The 23,006-nt window shown below is 39.8% G+C and overlaps 1 protein-coding gene across 2 annotated transcripts in view; it reads left to right on the forward strand.

Moving 5' to 3' along the window:
- Nucleotides 1-23,006, forward strand: part of SEMA5A (semaphorin 5A) — a 460,360-nt gene that overhangs the window by 192,413 nt on the left and 244,941 nt on the right. For both annotated transcript variants that reach the window (XM_070246052.1, XM_023625852.2), the window contains exon 4: nt 15,931-16,030. In XM_070246052.1, coding sequence (XP_070102153.1) covers nt 15,931-16,030 — 100 coding nt within the window. The remainder of the gene's footprint in view (nt 1-15,930; nt 16,031-23,006) is intronic.

Raw genomic sequence — 23,006 nt, forward strand, 5'->3', positions numbered from 1 at the left:
CCGACCTGCTCATATCTCCGTTGGGATTTCTAAGGGGGATCTTTACTTACACATCCATATAATAACTGTTGGATTGTTCTCCAAACCCCTAAATCTATTTTTCCTCTAATCTCTCCTATCTCAGAAATGGCCCCCTAGATTGAGTTACTCTAGTGGAAAACTTGGGTGTCATCCTTAATTCCTCACATTTCCTTATGTCCCGGATCAGTTAGTTCAAAATGCCTCCTAAATCTGCCCCTTCGCTCTGTCTCCTGTGTACAGCTGAGGTAGATCCCAGTTCCTGTGGTCCATTCTCAACATAATAACCACAGGAGCTTTAAAGAAATGCAAAGTAGCTTAAGCCTCCCCTTCCATCCTCCCGCCTCCACACCTTGGCTTCCTTGTGCCACAGAACAGGAGTTGGCAAAAAGTACAGCCCACAGCCAAATCTAGTCCACCTCCAGTTATTGTGAATATTGTTTTATTGGAACCCAGCCACACCCACTCATTTATATTTGGTTATAGCAGCGACAGTAGAGTTGAGTGACAGACACCATATGGCCTGCAAAGCCTAAAATACTATCTGGCCCCTTACAGATAGTAAACCCTAAAGCAAGAGTTTTCTAATCACTCCTATAGAATAAAATCTAAATACTGTCACCTTTGCTTGCAAGACTTTACCTGAACTGGCCCTGCCTCCCTGTTGCTACCCTGGCTTCATCTCTTACTACACTCCTGCCTTGTTTCTGTTGCTTAATTACCCTGTCTCATCCCCACCTCAGGACCTCTCTCCAGACCGGTCCCTCTCCTGGAATACCCTTCTCCCAGATCTCTGTGGGGCTTTTTCTTGTCACTCAGGTCTCAGCATAAATGTCACTTCAGTAGAGTGGTCTTCCCTGAAAACTCTGTGTAATGCTACTTCAAGTCATACTCTAAAAAGTCACCCTATTTTATTTACGTCATGGCACTTATCATTTGAGTTGTTGATTCTGTCCTCAGTAGAATATACATTCAATGAGGGAAGAACTTTCTCTGTTTATTTTCCTGCAGTGTCTCTAGTTCCAGAACAGGGCCAGGCACAGAGTCGGTAAGTGTGTTATCCTAACTAAGGCCGTCATGCACCTGGTGTTGGATGGTCCAGTGAGGAAACACTGACGGGATCAAGCAAGTGATTCGAGCTGGCCATGATGAACACCATGAAAACTGGGCACAGAGAGGGAAGGGTCTCTGAAGTCGTTTGGGATACATTAGGAAATGAGTATATGAGCTTGTCAGGAAAAATTGAAAACAACATTGGGAATGTGACTCTGGCATTGAATTCACAGCCCTCTCTAAGGAACTCATAAATCCAGCTCCTGGTTTGTCCACACAGCGGCTTTGTTGCCTGCTGGGGAACAAGAGCAGCTATTAGACAGCCGGGTTATGGTCTGGGTCAGGTTAGTGCCTGGAAATGAAAACAACCACAACTTCACCAGAATAAACAGAAGTGGGCAAAACAAAAGGAAAGACAGCGTTTATTTTCTCTATCTTCCCTACAGCACTGTGAACCCACCCTTGTTGAGATCGATGATTTCAAGGTGTGGAGTGTAGAGCTCTCTTGGGGATGCTGGGCCAAGGCAGAAATCCACCTCTGATGGAAATAAAAACCCTTAAGCCATAAATGTCAGCTTTTGTTTTACACTTAAAACATACGCTTTTTTTTCAGTCTAATATCTTGAGTGTTTGACTTGGGGCTACAGGTACCTAGGTAAGCCTGGGCGTAGTGAGGCGTGTAAATTTTATAGACCCATAGATACTATCAGCCAATAGGCCGTGCTAGAAATTCCACAAGGTTTACTTTTTCTCTTGGAAGAAATGGGGGTATAGTAATTAGCTGGGGTTTCAAAATGACTGTGTGACTGTGCATAGAGCACTCAACTTTTGTTCATGAAGAGGGCGATGGTTTTCTGTATACCTTTTCCGTTTTAGCTGAAAGATGATAAAGGCCATATAAAACTAGGGAATAAAATATTCTGAAAATGCTATCACTTGTTGATACTGTGTGATCCATGATAAGTCATGTAGGGTGAGTCGTCAGGGGTTCTCTCTAGGCTAGTCCATGTTGGCTGGGTGAATTTCTGCAAGTCGCCTTGCTCTTCTGGACTCTAGATTTCTCATCAATAAAAAAAGGTGTTTGAGTAGATGGTTCCTTCTTACTTTAAGATTGAGTATTATTTTTCGTCTCTGTTACTAAAGAATTATACTTAGTGTGTTTATCTGTAATACATATTTGTCGAGCTCTTACCCTGTGATTGTCTAGCGCAGAGACTGACACACCTTTATTGATGTAAAGGGTCAGATAGTAAAGATTTTAGGCCCTGGAGGTCCTACAGACTATATTCAGCTCTGCCAATGTAGTACAAATGCAGCCACATAGTATACGTAAATGAATGGACAACGCTGTGCTCCATAAAACTTTATTAGCAAAAAACAGGTGATGGGCTGAATTTGGCCCATGGACCGTCATTTACTGGTCCTTGTTCTAGAGCCTAGACACTAACAATTATGCTCTATAAATATTAAAGATGGTTTCCTTTAGTAAATTCACAACGGTATGTGGCGATAAACTCATTCATATGTAAAACAATTAGAAGAATAATAGAATATAGTTCATAAGTGCTATTTAAACATAGTCACCAGTCAAGATATATTATATAGGCAATATCTGGTGGAGCAGAAAGGATGGAGAATGGCTAGTGTGGGTTGTTAAGGAAGGATACAGGTAGATTCTAGGACTATATTGGGCCTTGAAATGTTCAACATTATATTCAATTCAAGGCCTATTGCATTGCATGTTAGAACACAGATATTAATAAACTTACACACTACTCTTAAGTGGCTCCCTGCCTGTTATATTTGTCAGAGAGCAGGAGGGAGGCAAAAGGGAACATCATTCAGAAAAGATCATGTTAGCAAAGTGGGGCGATAAGAATGAGTTCAGTAAGGAGCTGGTTGTGGCACAACTGAGGGATCTGTGTTGGGGAAAAACAAGAGAAGTGAAGAGCAGGTGAGTTTGAGAGGGACTGATGGCCTGACAAAGGCAGTTTGCCGTGGCTCATGTAAGCTTGTAGGCAGAGAAAGCCAGTGCCAGCAGAAAGCAGCTTTGCCACTTGAGATTGGATTGCCTTCCAAGGGTGTTGAGTCCATGTGTCTGGAAGTTCACAGGGACGTCATAAACTAAAAATGTGCCTTCATCTGTGTCTGTGAATTTCATAAGAGAACTGGGGCATCATGACTCAATCTGACTTTTCTTCTTTCCAGCCCTCCTAAAAGATTTATCCAAAGAAGATTGGATTTTGCCTTTCTTTCTTCACTGAATTTTAATGTTAATTATTCAATAGAACAATGAATAATGTAATGGACTGTCTGCTCACTTTTGTTAATCTATTGGTATCTTGTTGGTTTCTGTGGGAGAATCCAAGGTAAAAATTTATAAGTAGAGAAGTTTTCTTATGAAGATTTGGGAAAGAAAAACAACAGGGCTGTGAAGTATGTGAAGAAAGAACGCAATGAAATGTACTAATTATATTATGAATGACATTTACCTGTTTTCCAGCTGTATGTCTATTACAACTCATATAAAGAATTTGGCGAGCTTAATCCTAGGAAATAACTGCCCGTTTGGAAAAGCTGTAGGCTGGCCACCTGAGAGATTCTGATGCTATTCAAGGAAACTGGAATTTCTTCTTGTATAAACAGGTTAAATAATTCCCTGATAAAGTGACAGAGTGATTTCTCTGTATTTCTGACTCATCCAAACCAATATGTCTGTATTTGAAAACGTTCCAGGGATATTTATATGGATTTTATTGTTTTATTTACTGTGATTATCATCACAGGGGGAATAACCTGTGAGTTGGGGGGGGTCCCCAAAACTAACCTCGGGTTCAATGATTTCACTAGAAAGACTTACAGAACTCAGAAAAGTTGTTATACTCGTAGTTATGATTTACTACAGAAAAAGGATACAGACCAAAATTAGCAAAGGTAAAAGGCACACAGGGTGAAGTCCCAGAGAGACTAGGTGTAAGCTTCTATTTGTTGTATCCCAGTGGAATCATCTGGACAGCACTAATTCTCTCAGCAACAATGTGTGACAAAATATATGGAATATTACCAACCAGAGAGTCTCACTTGAACCTTGGTATCTAGGGGAATTTTTTTTTTGGCTCAGTCAATAGGCATGGAATGCCCAGCTGGCTGACCTTAGCTACTCAGTCTCCAGCCCCTATGGAGGTCAAACTGATACAGCATGGTCAAAGGTCCACCCGTCAATCACATTTCTAAAATAGACAATCTGATGTGGCCCAAGGCTCCCAGGTATACAAGGCAGTCTTGTCAGCCAGGATATTCCAAAGGCTTGCAGATTATCCCCCAGGAGTTGGTCAAACTTTTCTTTGGAATATGCAGAGTTTGAATGCCCCAGATCTGCTGAGTGAACCCTTTACTGAACAACCTCTCACTTGATTAATAGATTTCTGCCAGTGAGTGTTACCTTTTCAGTTAGTTTTGAACGGTTGTTCATGGCTTTCTTAAAGGTGGCAGGGCTCTGACACCCTGAGCAGGTGGACTGTGATTTACATGAAATTGAGCGTAGGTCCTAAGAGAAGGCTTAGAAGGCTTCTAAAGTTGGTGACAGATAGATTTCCTGGTACTTGATGTTGTCAAAAATTATAATGGGACCATCCGCATGGTAAAATTGTGAGACAGGTAAAAACTACCCTTTACTGCCTAGAGGGTGAGGGTAGGAACTGGTATTTCTTGAGATGCCCCTAATGCTTTAGGTTCTCTGCTGTATGCTCCATGGAATTAATTTGCATGTTTTTCTCAACATAATAATTATTTTCTTATTCTCCTTCTGTTTCATAGTTTATCAAGGAAAAATGAGATAACTAGTGGTGCCCTCACAGTCCCACAGATTAAAAGTTCTGCTTCAAACTCAAGTCAGCTGAATTCCAAGACCATGTTACCTTCATTAATGATTAGGTGAATAGAGGACACTATTTTTGGAATTAGTCTCTGATCGCATTGCAGTGCCAATGGCGGTTCTGAGAAGGTGCAGAATTCATTTGTTTTTCAACAATAAATGTAATAGAACAAAGCCTCTATGTTGCCAAGGAAGCCTTGTTCTTAATGCCTTTGACATGTGCTGTTGAAAAGCGTAGCCACAAGCCATGTTTGGCTGTCAAGCACCTGAAGTCTGGCTCGTTCAAACTTAGTTATGCAGTAAGTGTAAGATACACACTGAATTTCAAAGACGTAGAACACAGACATGAAAATATTTTCATGAAAATATTGTAATTTTTAAGTGAAGTAAAATAAAATAATTTTTTGATAATGAAAATTAATTTTACCTGCTTCTTAACCTTTTTTTGATGTAGCTACAGGAAAATTCAACATTATGTGTGTAGCTCACATTATATTTTCACTGGACATCACATTTTTTCCTTGGAACCAGCTGGCATTTCTCTTGTCCAGTTTAGTTCTTTTGTGTGTATCTCTCACCTTTTTAGCTAGATTATAAATGTCTAGGCAGAGGTCTATCTTACGTAACTCTGCATCCTGGCCAGTACCTGCCGCAGGTTTTTCCATGTAGCAGGGACCCTAGAAATGTTAGTTGATTACAAAAATTATTAATTGTGCTTCCCTGACATTCTTGGTGCACATTGATTGCCCTATGCTGAACTCTAAAGTTCCTGGAAAAATCTGGGTCTGTCTTGGAAAATGTTCCAGTTCTGATGTATAGATGGAATCAGTTCTTCTGCAGAGAGAGCGCTGTGGGACTTGTTAGACCGTCTGCAGGTGAAGAGACTTCCTTACACAGCCCTGACTTGTCTCCTGAGATCTTGTGGCTTGCTTCTTCTCCTGGATCCTGAGGTCTGTGGAGTTAGTGGCTTACGTTAGAACATATGATTTTCTACTAGCAAGGAGACAAAGAAGAAACTGAGCGTGAACTGTGAGAATGGCACAGAAAGACATTAGCTTCAGGAAACGATTTATTTTCTTGAAAGCCGAGGTCTGGCAATTCCGGAGTATGTGGCGGAACTAAATGTGGGAACATTTAAAACTAAATGCTCTAAGATTCTAAGAAATTCCTGAAACTCTCTTCTGCACCCACTGTAGTTACTCAGTTGCAAACGGCTTGTTTGTCCCCGTTGGACTGCTGATCATCACTGCTTACATAGCAAGCACGTCTGGCTATTCCTGGAATAATCTAAGTGCCCGTCAAATAGAAATTGTTCATTTCTATATTTTTAGTCATATTACCATCATTTGTAATTCTAAAGTTATAAATCTAAAGGAAATTACTTTTTAATGTCCTCTGGCACAACATTAAGATTTTGCAATTAGATTTTATAGCCTACAGTCATATGCTGCAGGTCACAAGTCAAAATTAAGACCCTTCTGCACTAGGACGGTTTCCTGTGGGTGAGGCAGGGTGCTTATAAGCCACGCAGAGTTTAGGACAGGGCAGGCTGGGCACCAACTTCACAGCCTGGAGGACAAACCAGTCATGGTTCAGGGGTTTGAGGGTCTTGCCTAGTTTACATATGAATTTACATGATCTTTTAACTTAAAAAAAATCTGTCTTGATGGATGGATAAGTAGAAATTGCTTCTTGTGTGAGTTATACAGCAATAAAAACCAGCCATTGATCTTCTTGATTCTTATCCTGCAGTCACCAGGAATAATTGTTCCAGATGGTTTAATGAAATAGGAGGTTTCCACCATCTTAAAAGTTATAGACATGAGGGAGGGCAATGCCAGCCTGCCAGGTGGATTTTGAACTCAGCTTACTGACAACTTTCCAGAAGCTTCTCTTTACACCTTGCCAAGTGTGTCTCAGGTGGTGCTTGAACAGCTCAAATTACTTGAGCCAGAGTAGCCTGGGCCTCACCTAACACTGACATTTAGATTCTGAGGTTAAACAGGTATTTCTGGTGTGACCAGAAAAATCACACAAGCAAATGCAAACTTGTGATAACAGTGGAGATCAGGAATCCCAGCCTTGACTCAGGAAGGCAGCACATTTCAAGTGGTATGAGATGGTAATTCCAGGGAAATTTTGTTTTCTATGATTTCTCTTAGCATACATAACCAGGAAAAATATCAAACACATTAATTTAGTTCTGTATTATCCTGCGATAATGTAACTTTGAGAAACGATATGTCTCAAAGTCATATAAGAATCCTGTCAAGGAGTGAAGCAAGCCCCTAGCCTGCCCCGGGCCAGCCTTTATCTAATAGCTGCCTCCTGATGCTGGCTGTCTGCTCCTGCTTTTACTGGAATAGTGTATGCATTCTTTCCTATAATTTAACAGATCTGTAGCTATTATTTAATGTTTATTTAGATTGCGAATAGGTATTATTCCATGGATTCCAGGCTGAAAAACATAGTTTAAAATGAGACTGGTGGTTTTCAAATTGTGTTTGAGTTAAGAAGACCCAAATCGGACCGCTTCACTGAAGATGGACTATCACAGCTTTTTGGTTTTAGAAATCCACCAGGCGGGCTGTCCAAGACGAAGTGTGAACTTTAGAAGAACCCGGTTGCAGAACACAGATATTTTGCAATATCTGTTTGTGGACTTTTTCTATAGCGAACATGTGAAAACTGGATTAAGTGGATTATATGTCATTGCAAAGGAACTACACGAAGAGACTTGACAGAACGGCTGACTCACGTTGAGCAGATATGCATCTAAGAACAAAAGGATGAAAGAGTACTTTTAGCGTTTTAAAATAGTGTTTTATGTGTCATGTTTACAAATAAAAATGCAAATGAAAGATGCTTTATGCTTTCTTGATATGTTAGCTCCTTTCTGCTTTTATTGATATAAAAACGTCTAAAATTCACTAACTGGTTATTATTGAATACTTTTATTTTATTTGAAAGAAAAAGTCACATCAGTGGAATGTTTTGATTATTTCCTATAGCAAGCTTTTGAGACCATTTTCTTCTCTCTGCTGTAGTCTTCAGTGTGTATTTTATATATATAGTCAAGTACCACGTGATGACGTTTCAATCAACAACAGACTGCATAATGATAGTGGTCCGATAAGATTTGTCCCATATAGCCTAGGTGTGTACACCATCTAGGTTTGTGTAAGTATACTCTGTGATGTTCACACAACAATGAGATTGCCTAAAGACACATTTCTCAGAATGTATTTCCATCATTAAGTGATGCATGATTGTATATATTTTTCATATCTCTTCACATACGCCTATGCAGATATGTACATACAGTCATATGTATATATATAAATGAACTTATTGATACCTACATCCAGATATAAACATATATATATTTATGTATCTAAGTATATACATGTGTGAATAAACATATGCATATAGACACATGCGTATACAAATATATACATATATGAATATATTGATGCCTAAATCTACATATAAATATTTTGGGTCTTTAAAATGTTATCATTTAGAAGCTTTTATGTGCTCAGATAAGTCTGGCAGATATCACAGCACTCCAGATATTCTACGAGTGCTGTGATGGGGAAGAAAATAGGTTGGTAAAGACGTCGTGGGACTGGGGATTTTCCACTCATTGGCGTGTGACTCTGGGAGGTCCTGGACCTTCTTTGCCCCCAGCTTTATCAACTATAAAATAGAGGAGCTGGATTGCAGGATACTGATGTCACATCCTACTGTAACTACTTTGATTCTGCAAAGTCCTAGATAGGAGTTATAGTGAAAATAATTGAGCATTCTATGTTTGGAGAGACAAAATTATCCTAGTGTTTCTCAACCATTCTACAAAGCTAAGGTAAGGCAGAGCGTGTTTGCATGTTTCCCAGTGAGTGGATGTAAGCAGGACCTGTGTCAGAAAAAATGATGGGGGTGAATTTTGCACTGGTGGGATCTTCTTCCTGTGGATGTCTCATTGCCTGTGGTGGACCCTGATTTCTTTCTAATGTTTTCTGGGACCTGTCTTCCAGTTGTGCGCTGCCCACTGGCCAACTGGGCTAGAACATTTCTGTCCTTCATCTAAAATTACCGCCGATTCCCTTCTTTCCAATTTTACTCTGTTGGTGGGTGGCCACTACCACTTCTGATAAATTAATCCGTGCTGACATATTACTAGGTGCTAAGGATTAATGTAATTTATGCGTTCTTTGGAAAATTGATTTTTAATTTGGACCTTATGGAAATAATTGCTTTAGTCCTATCTTGGGTTTAAATTCCAGACCTTAGTCGCTTACCGCTTATGTTACATTTGGCAGGATGTTTAACTTCTCAAAGTCTCAGGGTTTTAAAAACTTTTTTATTTCCATAACAAAGATTATAGCTCTAGCGTGACAGAATTATGAACATCAAATGAAATAAGAAATTGTTAACATGTAAAAGTATCTAGTAAGTTCTGAAATCAAATAAACACTGAAAATATAGACAATAAAAGAACCCTGTAAATCAGAGACATTGGTTATTCTGATATATGTTTTCTTCACAAGCATGAATGTTTGTGAATTTGCCTATTTCCTCCCTGTAGAAGTATTTTGCAATGGCCTGCCACTTGAAAAACACATGAGCCTTTGGGGCTGACGCCTATTATACTCAAGAACTTCAGACAGGACTCAGGTAGTTGAAAGCCTGGAAGTGTCTTATTTTTGAGTTGAAATGTGGCATGGGGCTGCTGCTGACCTACTGCCTGAAGTGCTGTTGCCTTGCTCTGAGTGGCTGTTGGAGGCACAGGCCTGGAAAAGCAGATGGGAAGGGAAATGGAGAAAAATAGTAGCAGTCAAGAGCCAGTGCAGAAAGTAGCACAGCCCTGCCGTGCTGGTCTTCTGGCTTTTTGAAATTCTACTCCTTGTTCCAACGGTACTTTTAGTTCAGGTTGCATTGATTGAATGGTTTATGTAATGTGCTGAAGCTGAAAATGAAATCCGTAGAAGGGAGCCACAGGCCAATGTTAAAGAGTAATAGGTGTCTTTGAGGTGGGATGGTTCCTTTCACAATTTGGGAAAAGGTCAGGCAAGGAGAACTTCCAGAGTGCTCAGCCAAGACTCCGCCCTGCACTTCTCCTCCTGCCCTGTGGCGCCTGCCAACGGGAGTGCCCTTATGGGGGAGGTGAGAACCCAGCTCTTGCATTTTCAGGACAGTGTCCTGCCCTCCCACATAGGAGCTGAATGGCTCAGACTGCTGAGAAATCCAGCCATTCCTCTGTGTTTGCATCATCCCTACCTTCTCCTTCCAGAATGTTCTTCACTCTCATAAAGCAGATCAGTGCATGGTTATTGACATTTTATCCCCCTTACTCCCATCAGGACCCTTGCATCTTAAAACCTAACTAGTGAAATGGTGAATACTTTTTCCTGTAGATCTTAACTGACATGTAGATCATTGTTATTAATAACAGTAAAAGCAGTAAATATATTTGTTGAACTGAGTGGGTGGCAGTTTTTGATTAACAGTATGTATCAGTGGGAATAAACTAACTTTCAAAGTGAAGAGGTCATTAATTTTTCTTTCTTCCTGTTACTTTCAAAATGTGTCACACAGCAAGCTACGTTTTAGATTTACTGCAGTTTGAGAGTATACTGAGTGTAGTGGCAAAACTAGGAGCTGAGGTTTACCAGTGCTTGACCTCGGCAGGACTCATTTTCCTCACCTGTCATCGGGTGGGTGTAGGAAATATAGGAATTATATGTGTAAAGTACATAGAATAGCATCTATCAGATGGCATATGCTATTTAAATGTTAACTATCTTTTTAGCTGCTTTACCAATAATCATGTCACTAGCATTATTATTCTTTCCTTGTGCAGGATTAGATGTAGATCAGACTAAATATAATTTCGTGAGAGTTGCACATTTACTTCTCTATATTTATGTTGCTCCCTGTGCCTTTTCAACAGCGTTTACCTTCCGTTCCCTGCCCTGCCCAGTTTAGCCTGGGATTCAGTTTCCATTATGGGTTTCAAGTTCCTCAAAGTTTCAAAATCCTGCTTTCTTGGCTCCTTAATTGACAGAGGTTTGAAGGAGTGAAGAGTGAAACTTAGGCTACCCAGAGCTGCCCTTGTTCAGCCTGGTAGGTTTCACTGCTCAGTGTCTGCTCAGAGTCAGCTTGGTCTCTGGACAGTCAGTGCTGCAGGCGTCAGCCTGGGGAGCAGCCATTAATCTGGTTTTTGGAATTGCTGTTAGGTTTTGGTTCTTCAATAGCAGAATCTCCTGTGATTCTTACTCATCAGGCTCAAGGTTTCCTTGCTTACAACCATCACTACCTTGGATGTCGTTAGAATGTTTGCTTTTTTTAAAAAAAAACAAGTAACTTTTACTCCTTTTCTTTTCTTTCTTTCTTTTGAGGTGGATGGTGACTAGCAAATCTATTAAGCTGGTCTCTAGTTTATATATTATTTGAAGCAAATTTATTAATGGTGACACATGTTCATAAAATAATTATTTCTTGAAGCTGTAACACTGGGTTCTTTTTAAAATTGAATCAGTGCACTTTTGATAGACTATTTACAAACAACTCATGTGGGTGCTTATTAGTAGTAAGAGTAGGCAAGTATGAACATTACAGCTAGTCTTGCAATAGAAAATCATTGCCAGAGGCCGAATTTCAACAGCCATGTTGTGTCATGAATGGATTAGCTAGGATGATTAATATCAAATATTAAAAGTTATCTGCAAAGTATTCAATCTGAAATTACAGGTTTTATGTTACTACTTGACTTCCAAACAATAGTCATATTGGCTGCCATGTTTAAGTTCCATTTTATCGTATGGTTCTTTCAGCAAGATCAGAAGAGAAGGATAGGAGGAAAAAGGTAAACCCATTGTTTGGGGGAAATGAGGTGTATTGAGAAAGTTAATATTATTGAAAATTGTACCTCCTCAACTCTCCACATGCTGTGTGCCATCCTCTGCCGCATCACTTTCCCTGACCTTTCTTCGGCATCTGGTGAGCTTGTTCACCTACTTGCCCCGGGTTAAGACTCTCTCCTCTCCTCCCTTACTTGACTCTGTATTCTCCTAGCCCATCTATATCCATAACTGTTCATTTCTGATTCCTTAGAAAGTAGCTTCAGTAATTTCTTCATGCTACTATTGAAATCTGTTATTGTGGTGGTAAATTCTTCTGATAGAATTTGTGATGTTAAGCTTGTTGAGCCATTCATGTATTTCTGGGATAAACCCTACCCCATATGAAATAGAGCGTATGTGCATCTGTGTGTGTGTGTGTGTGTGCATGCCTGTGTGCGTGATTTGCTAAAACATGTATTTTTTAGGAATGTTTTCAGCCATGTTCTTAAATGAGGTTGGCCCATAGTTTTCTCATCATGTGCTTGTCTAGTCTTAGTATCAAGATTATCAAGATCATAGTAGCCTCAAAACTGCATTAGGAAGATTCACTTCCTCGTCTAATGTCTGAAATGATTTGTATAAAGTTAGGATTAGATGTTCCTTAAGGAGGTGTTCAAACTTACATGTAAAACTGAGCCAGCAGGCTTTTTGACAAACTGTACTTGGGAGTTTATTATGCATTTTGTTTGGGTGTTTGAAACTGTAATAACAAGAGTGTAATGAAAATGTATTTTTAAAGGCTTTTGTAAATGAGACAATAGGCATATATTTATAGGCAGAGAGGAAGGGACTTAGTAACGTTGGAGATATTAAAGGACAAAAGAGATGATTTAGGGAAGGGATTAAAGAGGAGGGAAGAGACGGGAATGAAGCAAAGTTGGAGGGACTGGTCTTTGAAAAGAGGATTTGATCTTATAGGGAAAGTTGAGAGAGTAGTTATTGATACAGGCATATTTTCAGTTAGAGAGATGGGCTGGTACAGGAACTTTCTCCCAAGGCCCTCATGGTATCCAGTAAGATAGAAGGCTATTTAATGTGCAGAGTTAAGATAGCCAGGCCTTCTGGAGGAGTGCACAGGAAAATCAACAAAGAAGAGACTATGCAGATTATCCAACTTTGATCTAGTGTTAACCATAAAAATATACAGTTTTAATGGAGAAGCTCATTAGAAATTTAAATAAGGAAAATTGAACAATATTGACAGAACTATGTGCTATTAAATCATTTTCTCTTCTCTCCATGCCTCCTTTTATTATTTGAGAGTCTTTTAGTAGTGTAACCCTTCCTATTGCTCAGTATAGGAACCAAAACCTAAAATATGTCCCTTCATCTTAGTCCCTATTGGCCACTCTCTTCCAATTCTTCTAACTGCAAAGAAAGTTAAATGTGTGGGAAATGAGTAAGGTGATTTTCTTCTGAAGTCTTTTCATAGTCTTCTCCCCCCTTATGTGGCTCATTTTTCTACTCTCTAGCAAAAAGGTTGACCCTTGGTCCTCTGTTCTTCCCTGACACAATCGACTCACCTTCAACACTTTGGACATGGTGTGTGTGCCTGGCTCTGGAAGCTGTGAGATGTGGTAAATAGATCCCTAGACTTGGACTCATGAGCCCTGGACTCTAGCCCTGGAGGGTTCCCTGGTCATGCATGGGTTTCCTGTCTGTGTGATGAAATTCTTGAACTAAAGCAACTCTACTGACACTACTAGGTCTTAGTGATGCATAGCAATGGCGCTGAGGCCAACATACCATTGGGGACTTTTCATAGGTAACATTCTACATGGTTGCACCTGAACCCATTATTTTCTCTCAAACCAACCTTACCTCCTGACATCTATGTCTCAGTCATCATTGTTCTCCTCTTCATTTAATCTTGAAACTATTCTGTTATCTTTAATTGTTCCCTTTAGCTTCATCTCCAGTTAGTTATCAGGCCATTCAGACTCTCCCATCACATCTTCCTTTTGCATTTTCATAGCATGTACAAATATAGCCACTACCTAAATTGTATGGTTTTTAGTTTTTTTAATCTAATATTCTTGCCCCCATTCTCTACTCTTTCCCATCAGTGGCCCATTCACATTCCTAAGATATTTGTTTTAATTCGTCAAGTGCTTGCTAGAAAAGTTTTCAGAGCCTATCACGGATGAAGTCAAGTCCACGCTTTTTAACCTGTAAGTGAATATTTTGACAGTTATATTTAAATACACGTTTGTTATCTTTCTCAGTAGTTTTTTGAGTTGTTACTGCTTTTTTCTTTCTCTGTTTCCCCTTTTTCCTCTTTCCTTTCATTTTTAATTCTGCTTTTCTTGAATTCACTTCCTCCTTCTTATTCTTTCGTTCCACGCATTTATTATTGCCTCTCACATTCAAGGTGCTGTGCTCTGTGCTGCAGGTACCACAGTGAGCTGTGCAGACATAAGATCCTTAGGGTCTATCTCCCAAAAACAGAGAAACTGATCAGGACCATGATGGGAGTGAAGATGAGCAATAGGATTATGACCATCGGGGGCAAAATGGTCTCCCATGTTGCTCTCCTGCTTCCTCTAGGACACGTCTCTGCTGTAAATATGTGGTCACATCTTTCCTTTCATTTAACCTAGGTCCCCAATCGTCTCTACTTTCCATGTATGAATACTTCCTGTAACTGTACAAACACATGTAACGTTCTTGTATTTATACTGTGTTTAAAGAAGACATTAGTGCTAGCTCTCTAACTGAATTATAAACTCCTAAAACAGACCATTTATTAATGACCTTTTATAGCCCCAGGGCTTTGGACATGCTTTGCTATCAATAAGTGTTTTTTCAATTGACTTGCCTATAAAATTAAGACATTTATATAAAATCCTAAAAAGAATCAAGATCTCATACGCATTAAAATTTCAAAAACTGAATACAGGTCTCTCTAACTCAATCCTGGTTTCCTCTGTGCAGAATAGAACTTTCAGTTCTATTCATTTTTCCCCCAATAACTGATAGTAGACAAGTGCTATATTTATTATACACAGCTATTCCTGGAAAATAATCCATCTCAATCACATCAGCAAAGGCATTTCTACAGGACACATTATGGGACATGGGCATATTTCCATGTTAGAACTGTTTTTATCATCTGCTTTTGTTGAAAGAGATTATTCCCGCGCTACACACTTTTTCCTTGAACCAGTAACTTTGTTCATCGGACAGTTGTCATGTCCCTGTGCAGTCAATGTGATATCACTCAAAATATTAAGTCCAAGACAAAAAGACAATACAGATAACATGGTTAATTGTTGAGGAAAATGGTAAGGTGTGGCACATATGGCAGGCAAGACACGGGCTATGTTTTCAGTATCAGAAGTGAGCTAATGAAAGTTGTAAAAATGACTCACGAAGCAGCATTTTATCCCTCTTCAAATACTGTCATTTTATAATAACTGAGCTGTAGGCTGAAGGCCATTTAATGGGATTTTATAGTGCTTGCAAAAAACCTGTCTCTGAAGGGTGACTGTTTCCTGATTTCCCTTAGAAAAAAAATGCAAATAAGGCCTAGAAGTGACTGTGGATTTCTCATCCAGAAAGGACTGAGGGTATTTAACAAGTCTAATCATGGGGTCAAAATAGAAACCCAAAGGACAGGGAAATGGATGTCCATTTTGAAAGAAGGCGAATGGTGCTCCTGTGTTTGTCCTCGTGATTCCTTCTGTGATTTTTTGAAGTCTTCAGCTCTTTCAAGTCAAGTTGCACAGGAAATGGTCTTGCTTGCATTCAGTATTCCTCAGATGAATCATGTGAATGCTGTGTTATTTTCTGCCCAGCCCAGAGCCAAAAGGAAAATGCACATCTGGCTTGTAAATTACAACCAAGCATTGATGCTTTGCTCCCTCTTTATTGGGTGGCTGCCCTCTGTGTCTTACACATTCTCAGCGTGGATTATGTGACATCCTGATGGAAACCTCAAGTGACCTCTAAATGATCACATCGGAGGACCTTCAAATCCTCTCAGAAATGTAATGTTTGCTACCTGATGTGCATTCTCTGTGGTCCCTAGAGGAAAATCATTCATTTCTATCTTTTTATTTATTTATTTTTCCTATTTAGAAATTGGCCCCTGGTTACGGGAGTTCAGAGCGAAGAATGCTGTGGATTTCTCGCAGTTAACATTTGACCCAGGACAGAAAGAACTTGTTGTAGGAGCAAGGTGAGAGATCTTATGTTTTGCCACCGCAGATATTTTCAGACTTCATTTTACATCTGTACAGTTACCCATGAGCTTCTCTGCTGTAGTTGATGAGTGCTAAGTAATATTTCTTCTAAGAATGAAATACAGTAGAAGGGTGCTGTAAAGTATATTACTATTAAGTGAATGACTACTGCTCTTAATGGCAAGTGTTTATTGGGCCTTTCCCATGTGCCAGGAACTGTTCTAACATGAATTAATTCATTTTTTCCTCCCATGAAACCTGAAAGGTAGGTATGGTCAACATTCCTATTTTAGAGATGAGGAAATTGAGGCAGAAAGTGGATAAATGTTGCTTGAGGACATACTTATTGTGTCGAATAAGAGATGGATCCAGGTTTCAGACCCAGGCGGTTTGAATGCAGAAACCATGTTGTTAACTTCTCACTACATCCTTCAGTAGAATTCTCATGATCAAGGGCCTTTGCCATCCATTCCAAGGCCATCGTTACCTTTCTTTATGACCTTGATTAGGCCAGTTGCCAGTCAATTGAGAATTCAAGGAAACTGTTATTATTTTTGGCTCTTAAGGTTCACATGTTCCTGTACCCATGTCGACATATGACATTCCAGTTTGACAATAAGGACACTGGAACACAATCAGAACAGATCCTGAGTTGTGTCCCTCATATTTACCATTACTTCCTTAGAGAACATGCATAATCCTTGTGCTCAGATCAGCTATCCTGCCAGTGTATTTTGAGGATGATGTATAAAAACACTTTATACCCATCTCTTAGGAAAAATGACATCAAACTTGAAGAAAGAGGCCATTTGTCGGTTTGAACTCTTCTGGCCTCCAAAGAAAGCACTTTGGGCAGTACCATGCTCACATCTCTTTTGGCCAAATTTACTAGGTTATAAAACATATTTTCATAGTGAGAGAGGTGTGTTGCTTCCGCATAGACCTGAGTGAAGCTAAATTTGGCTTAGTCTTTAAGACAAACATTGAACAGTATAGAATCATTGCTTTTCGTCTCAGATCTTAAAGAGTCCTTGTGTATCCACTTAACACTTGAAGACATTAAGATGTGTGGTCGTAACTTTAAACGAATAGAGGGAAGTTGACTTAGTTCCTGGCACTGAACATGTCTCCCACATCTCTTTTGATGCTTAGGGGTGGACAGTGAGTACGGATTGGATGGACTTGCCTGGTGTACTTTTGCTTACTTCAGCCCATTGGGACTACATAGGGAATTTCTGATGCTGACTTCCATCAAATTCCTCACTAGGAGACAGAGCTACGTATTTCAGGGGTTGTTAACTGGTCTTCTGGCCTCTAGATTTTCTCTTCCTTCTCTGTACACCATGGCCAAAGTCATCTTTTTAAAATGCCCCCCTTCAGTAGCTCCCATAGGATAGATGCTGGTTCTGTGGTGAGGCCGGCCAGACCCTCTGCCTTGTGGTCCCACATCCCTTAAAGACTCAGCTTTTTTTCCTTCTCACATAGTCCAGGCATGTGGAATTATTTGTGTTGCCCACAACTATAAATGTGTTCTTTCTTGCCTCTAGGATTTGGCAACCACTTTTACTTTTCTGAAATACTAGCTACCTCCCTCCCTCCACCATAAGTTATCTGCTTGGTGGAATTCTACTCATAGTAAGGACCTGGCTCATGGATCCTCTCTTGGGCCTGAGTGTTCACATTCCCTGCTCTGGGTGATCCTGTTAGCACACCTGTATTCTACCTTCATTACTGCACTTATCGAATTATTTCTTGACAGGTGTCATCCCCCCTTAGTACATAGTGACTCACCAGATGATAGTTGATGTGCTGCTCTTTTCTTTATTTCTCTAGAATGTAGTACAGTTTCTCCTCCTGGTAGATACCTGTTGATTTAGCATATATACTTCCAGGATTTGATTTGTATATGTGCCTTTGTTCATTAGAATGGACACAGGAGAGAAGGGGTAGAGGTTATAGCAGATTTGTTCCAGGTACCTGCATTTGGACAAGGGCACCAAGAAATAGCGGACTCTACATCCCAACCAAAGCTACCCCATAGGGAAAATGAGCACTCACCCTGAGCCAGGGGGGAAGGGGTCCCCTTGCTGGGGTGGTAGGTGCAAATGTGACCCCAACTGGCATAGCCGAGTCTGGCATCCCTCATTTAACTCTAAAGAATATTGGAAAAGGTTTTCCTGTGAGCTCAACTTAAAATACTCTCCAGTGTTTCTAGAGGTCCTCAGTGCTGCATGAAAGGCCAACACCACATGTATGCTTATCTCTGCAGGTGGTTGGCTTTTGGTCAATGACACAGATTCTTCTAAGGGATATGAGAAGCCACTGAGCAAATTGGGACGTGGATGAGATATCTCATGGCCCTGTCCTGGCTGGAGATAGCACCTAGGTGTTGTCCCTAGGGGACATCTGTTCCTGAAAGTCTCCATCCTAACGTCCCTGAAGGCCTCCATCTCAGTGTTCTTAGAGATCTCCAGCCCAGCATCACTGGAGGCCTCTATCTCAGTGTCCCTGGAGGTCTCCATCCCAATGTCCCTGCAGGTTTCCATCTCAGTGTTCCTTGAAGTCTCCATCCATCTCAACTCAGCACAGTTCCAGCCCAGACACACCAGCAGGGATTGGACCAGCCACTGAGCCAACCTAGTATGCAGTATGATGTGGTGACCGGGAGCATGTAGGATCTCCAGACTTAGCCCATAAAGTCCAGGATGCACAGTTACATTTGAATTTCACATGAACAACCCTTGGAGCAAGGGCTCTATTTTCGATTCCAGAACAGTACATGGTACATTGTAGATACTCAATAAACAAATGAAAGAAAGAAAGGGGTAGACTGTACTTGCTTAGCTTTGTGACTTGAGCCTGTTTCAGAGTCTAATTCTCTCTCTTTGAAATTGCTGTAGTTATTTCTACCCCTTCCAGCTGTTGTGAGGATTAAATGAAATAACCCATGGAAAGTGATCGTCACAGTATTGGGTGCCTGGTCAGCATGCAGCGGCAGGGAAGCTATGCGGGTATCTCTGGGTTCGACATATGCATTCATGTGCATTTCTGGCAGACATCACTGAACGAGCAGGACAGGAATTTTACCTAGGAAACTTGGTGGGATTAGGCTCATAAAGTTTGCGAAGGAGTTTGAGCCAATTATAAAACTTTAAAAATAACCCAGCCCTCAGATTCCTGTTTGGGAGGGCTTGACCTAGCAAAAAAAGTTTAGCTAGCAAATGTATATTTTAGAAATTATTTAAATGTGTGAGTGGTGGAAAAATACAATGATACTCTTTTTGTTTTTTCATAGTTAGCAGTAGGCATTGAAAGCCATTTATTGGATGGTTTCGCTTTATACCAGTAATAGTTTATGTTCCTGAAATTTAGTTCAGCTAAAGATTCTTTGTGATCTTTGCAAAAGGAAGTTCATTGTGCTGCAAAAGAAAAACCTTTCTTTAGGTGATTTATAGTTATGTAGTTAGTGCCAGAAGGTACTTGAATCTGAATTTGTGTAATTTCTGGAAGGATCCCTAAATTTACCATTCCCAAGTTGCACAGTATCTATCATGTTATTTGAAAAGCATTGACATCCATATCTTGTTTTACCCAAGCCTCTTTCAAAATTAATAATGTTTGTGTTTTCAATGGTGAGACTCAGACATTTTCATTTTAAAAAATGTGGAAGATACAGTAAAGCATAAAGAAAATCACAATTTCAAAAATAATCTTAATTAACCTCTTCAGTTATTTTCCTGCATGATTTGATTTCTATTTGTTTGCACTATTAGAATACTATTTTATGAATGATCTGTATACTTCTTTGTCAAAGAACCTACTAAAAACAATTCCCATGGTATATATATAAAAAGGAAAATTTCAAAATAAAAGAAGACGTGGTTTAGAGGTTTTTGTATAGATAATTATAAAATTAATGATAGTAATAACAGTTCACAAACTTGGTGAAAGTGTAAGCTTCATTGCAGATGGGGCCGTAACAGCAGATGTAAGGGAGGATGATGACATTTTTATTCTCCAAATGAACCTGTTTGCCTTCAGCGTTTCAGGTTCGTTGTAAGGATGACAAGTGATTCTGTGCTGAATTCAAATGTTTTTCCAAATGGCAGCCAGCTTGGTCCACGTACAACAGTGGACAGTGGTCCACATACAAACACGTACAGTGTTTGACAGTAATCAGGGTGTGTACAAATTAGCCATATTTGTATAAAGCGTAAAGCCATACAGTAGTAATGAAAAAGAGCTTCTCATCAAAGAGAGTGTGCGTTTCTTTCAACTTTTGAAATTTATTTCTTGGTCTTTCAGTTATTTTCTTCCTATAATTTGATTTCTGATTATCTTACTCTCCTCTAACAAGCTTCAGTGTAATATAAACATATAAATTGAAGGGCATAGTCTTGCAACTTATGATATTTCAGTAAGAACGCTCACTTGTAAGTTCTCACACAAGCACCTGGGTCCATGAGGCCCAACCGTCTGCCAATGATTAAGGTAGTGGGATTGGAGCCCATAGACCCAATACTTGGGTCAGGTAATGATCATAATTGATGACAAATATAACGATTTATGTCCTTGGAAATTTTTAATTTTAATGATATTAAAATTACATCATAAAATGGGACCCTTATAAAGATATTAAGAGAAAGGGTCATAGGGATGTGTGAGTCTCCTTGCATGGCTGACGCTGTGTGAGTACCCGCCCACAGCCATGTGCCCTGCATGGAATCCTTTGGCTTGCCATTATAGTCAATGGACTGTTTCCATATATTGGAAGATATTTCTGTATATATGTCTGTGCAACAAATAGTATAGATTTCTAATCAGCATGTTCGTTACTAAAAACAAAAACTAAAACCTGAGTGCTTCCAAGGCAGAACTCGATCTTAATGTGCCAAGAAACTGGTCTTGAAAAATTTTAGTGATTATTATGAACCACCGTTTTGCCCATGATTTGAATCTACAAAACTAAAGATATAAAGGAAAGATTGCCCTGCTTTTGTTATACTGGGGCTAAATTTGCTTTAAGTATTCAAAGCATATATTTCCTGTAAGATCCCATCGATTGAATGGGCATCCTTCTATTTAATTAGAATAAGTTCCTCCTTTCAAAATGATTTTGCCACTGGTTCTAAACAACGGGAGCTAAATTTTAGATTCATGTAAAAGTCATTTTTTAAAGTTGACCAATATAATTCTGTCTTTTTTGGTGCTTATAACTCCTATTTCTATTGTAAAGTTTTACCTTAGAATTAATCTGCCAGGAGCAGTATATGATTAAAAGGAAAACTGGAGATTTTTATGAGATCAGCAGTTCTGGTTCCAGTAGCCATAACTTCTATCCATTTTCCAAAGGATGTATTTTAGTCAAGTTTACACAATTAAAGGTAGCTCGTGCTGAGTGGAATGAAGTCAGCAATTAGGAGCGAATCCAAAAATCAGTTGACCCCCATCGTGCAAAGAAATCCGAGGTAATGATGATGTTTACTTAGTATTTACATTAATTATGACTTAGGGAAAGCAGCTAGTGATGAAAAGAGGGATGGCGCTTTTCTTTCCTCCTCTCCATTTTATCCCTATCCCACCTGGAATTTTTTAAACCTATACTTTATAAATTAAACATTTTCTCTTCTCTATCCTTTTCCTTCTTGGTATTGGCACTGGATTCGTAGGTGTGTGTCTTTTCTTTTAAGATTCTCTTTGTCTATCTTCCTCCTTCTTCCTATTCCCTTAGTTCTTTCTATAGGTCTATTGGATTAATTAACCTAGTCTGTGTTAAAAAGTTCTGTCTTGGTCTGCTGGCTCTGTTACCTTTTGTCCAGTATTTGCCAAACATCAGCATAGCCAAGTACCATGGGGGGCATTCCCTCAAAATTAAGCTTCCTCTGCTCCCTGCTTCAGATTCAGTGGGCTGGAAAGTGGTCCAGGGGTGTGTGCTTTTCACAAATGGCTGGTTTACCGACACTCTCGTGGGAAAGAATTCTACCCATTGTGTTCCTTTTGCTGTTGTAGAAAACAAGATAATCCCTGCACTTTCTTCCCTGCTTGAGTTGGGAGCAGATAAGCCTAGCGGCATAGTTAGTTATTTAGTTTTATATATATATAGGCTTCCCTTTTCCCAAATTCCATGAATGAGCCAACAAAAGAGTGTGATAAAAATTAATCAGCCTCTTTAATTGAGTGTGTGTGCTCTACAGTTTTTGAGAGCTGAGAGGTTTTTTCCTTGCCGGTCCCACATGGGGTCCCTCAGAATTTATTAGTTCACGTAGTTACTCTTTCATGACTTTTCATTCATCAAATATTTATTGAGCCTACTTTATGCTGGGAAGTATTTTAGGCATTGGGGAAACAAAGATGAAGCATAGTTTCTAGCTGATTAAGACTTTATAGCTTAGTGCAAGGGTTGGCAAGCTAAGGCCCCTGAGTTGGCCTCCTGTTTTTGTAAATAAAGTTTTATTGAACCACAGCCACAACCATTCATTTGCATGTTACCTATGGCTGCTTCTGAGCTTTACTGCAGAGATAAGTAGTTGGCAACAGAGACCACAAAGACAGAGTATTTGCTATTTGGCCCTGAAAGAAAGTTTCCTGATGCCTAGCCTTGTGGGTATGACAGGGACACAAACCATTAAATTTTCCATGGAGTATGAGTAAAGGGCCTGAAAACACCAAGAGTAAAGGAATGTGATGGTCCTCGAGGGTGAAAAGAGTGCACTGAGAAGGTGCTCTTCCAGTTGGGCCTTGGAGATGCTTTAGGAGGGTGGCAATGGGAGAGAGTCTTCCTGCCAGAAGGACCACACCACAGGGAATGTGGGAGTCAGGATGACACTGAAAAAGCTCAGCGTTTGGGGACTGAGAGGGGTAGTAATTATAGGTGAGGCTGGAGCTTTAGGTGGATCAGATTATGGCGAAGCTTGGACTCAGTTCTCTAGACGGATGATTCCAATTCCGGCAGTCATGAGAGTTGCCTCGGAA

Source organism: Equus caballus, chromosome 21 (assembly GCF_041296265.1).
Source record: "Equus caballus isolate H_3958 breed thoroughbred chromosome 21, TB-T2T, whole genome shotgun sequence".
Taxonomy (NCBI): domain Eukaryota; kingdom Metazoa; phylum Chordata; class Mammalia; order Perissodactyla; family Equidae; genus Equus; species Equus caballus.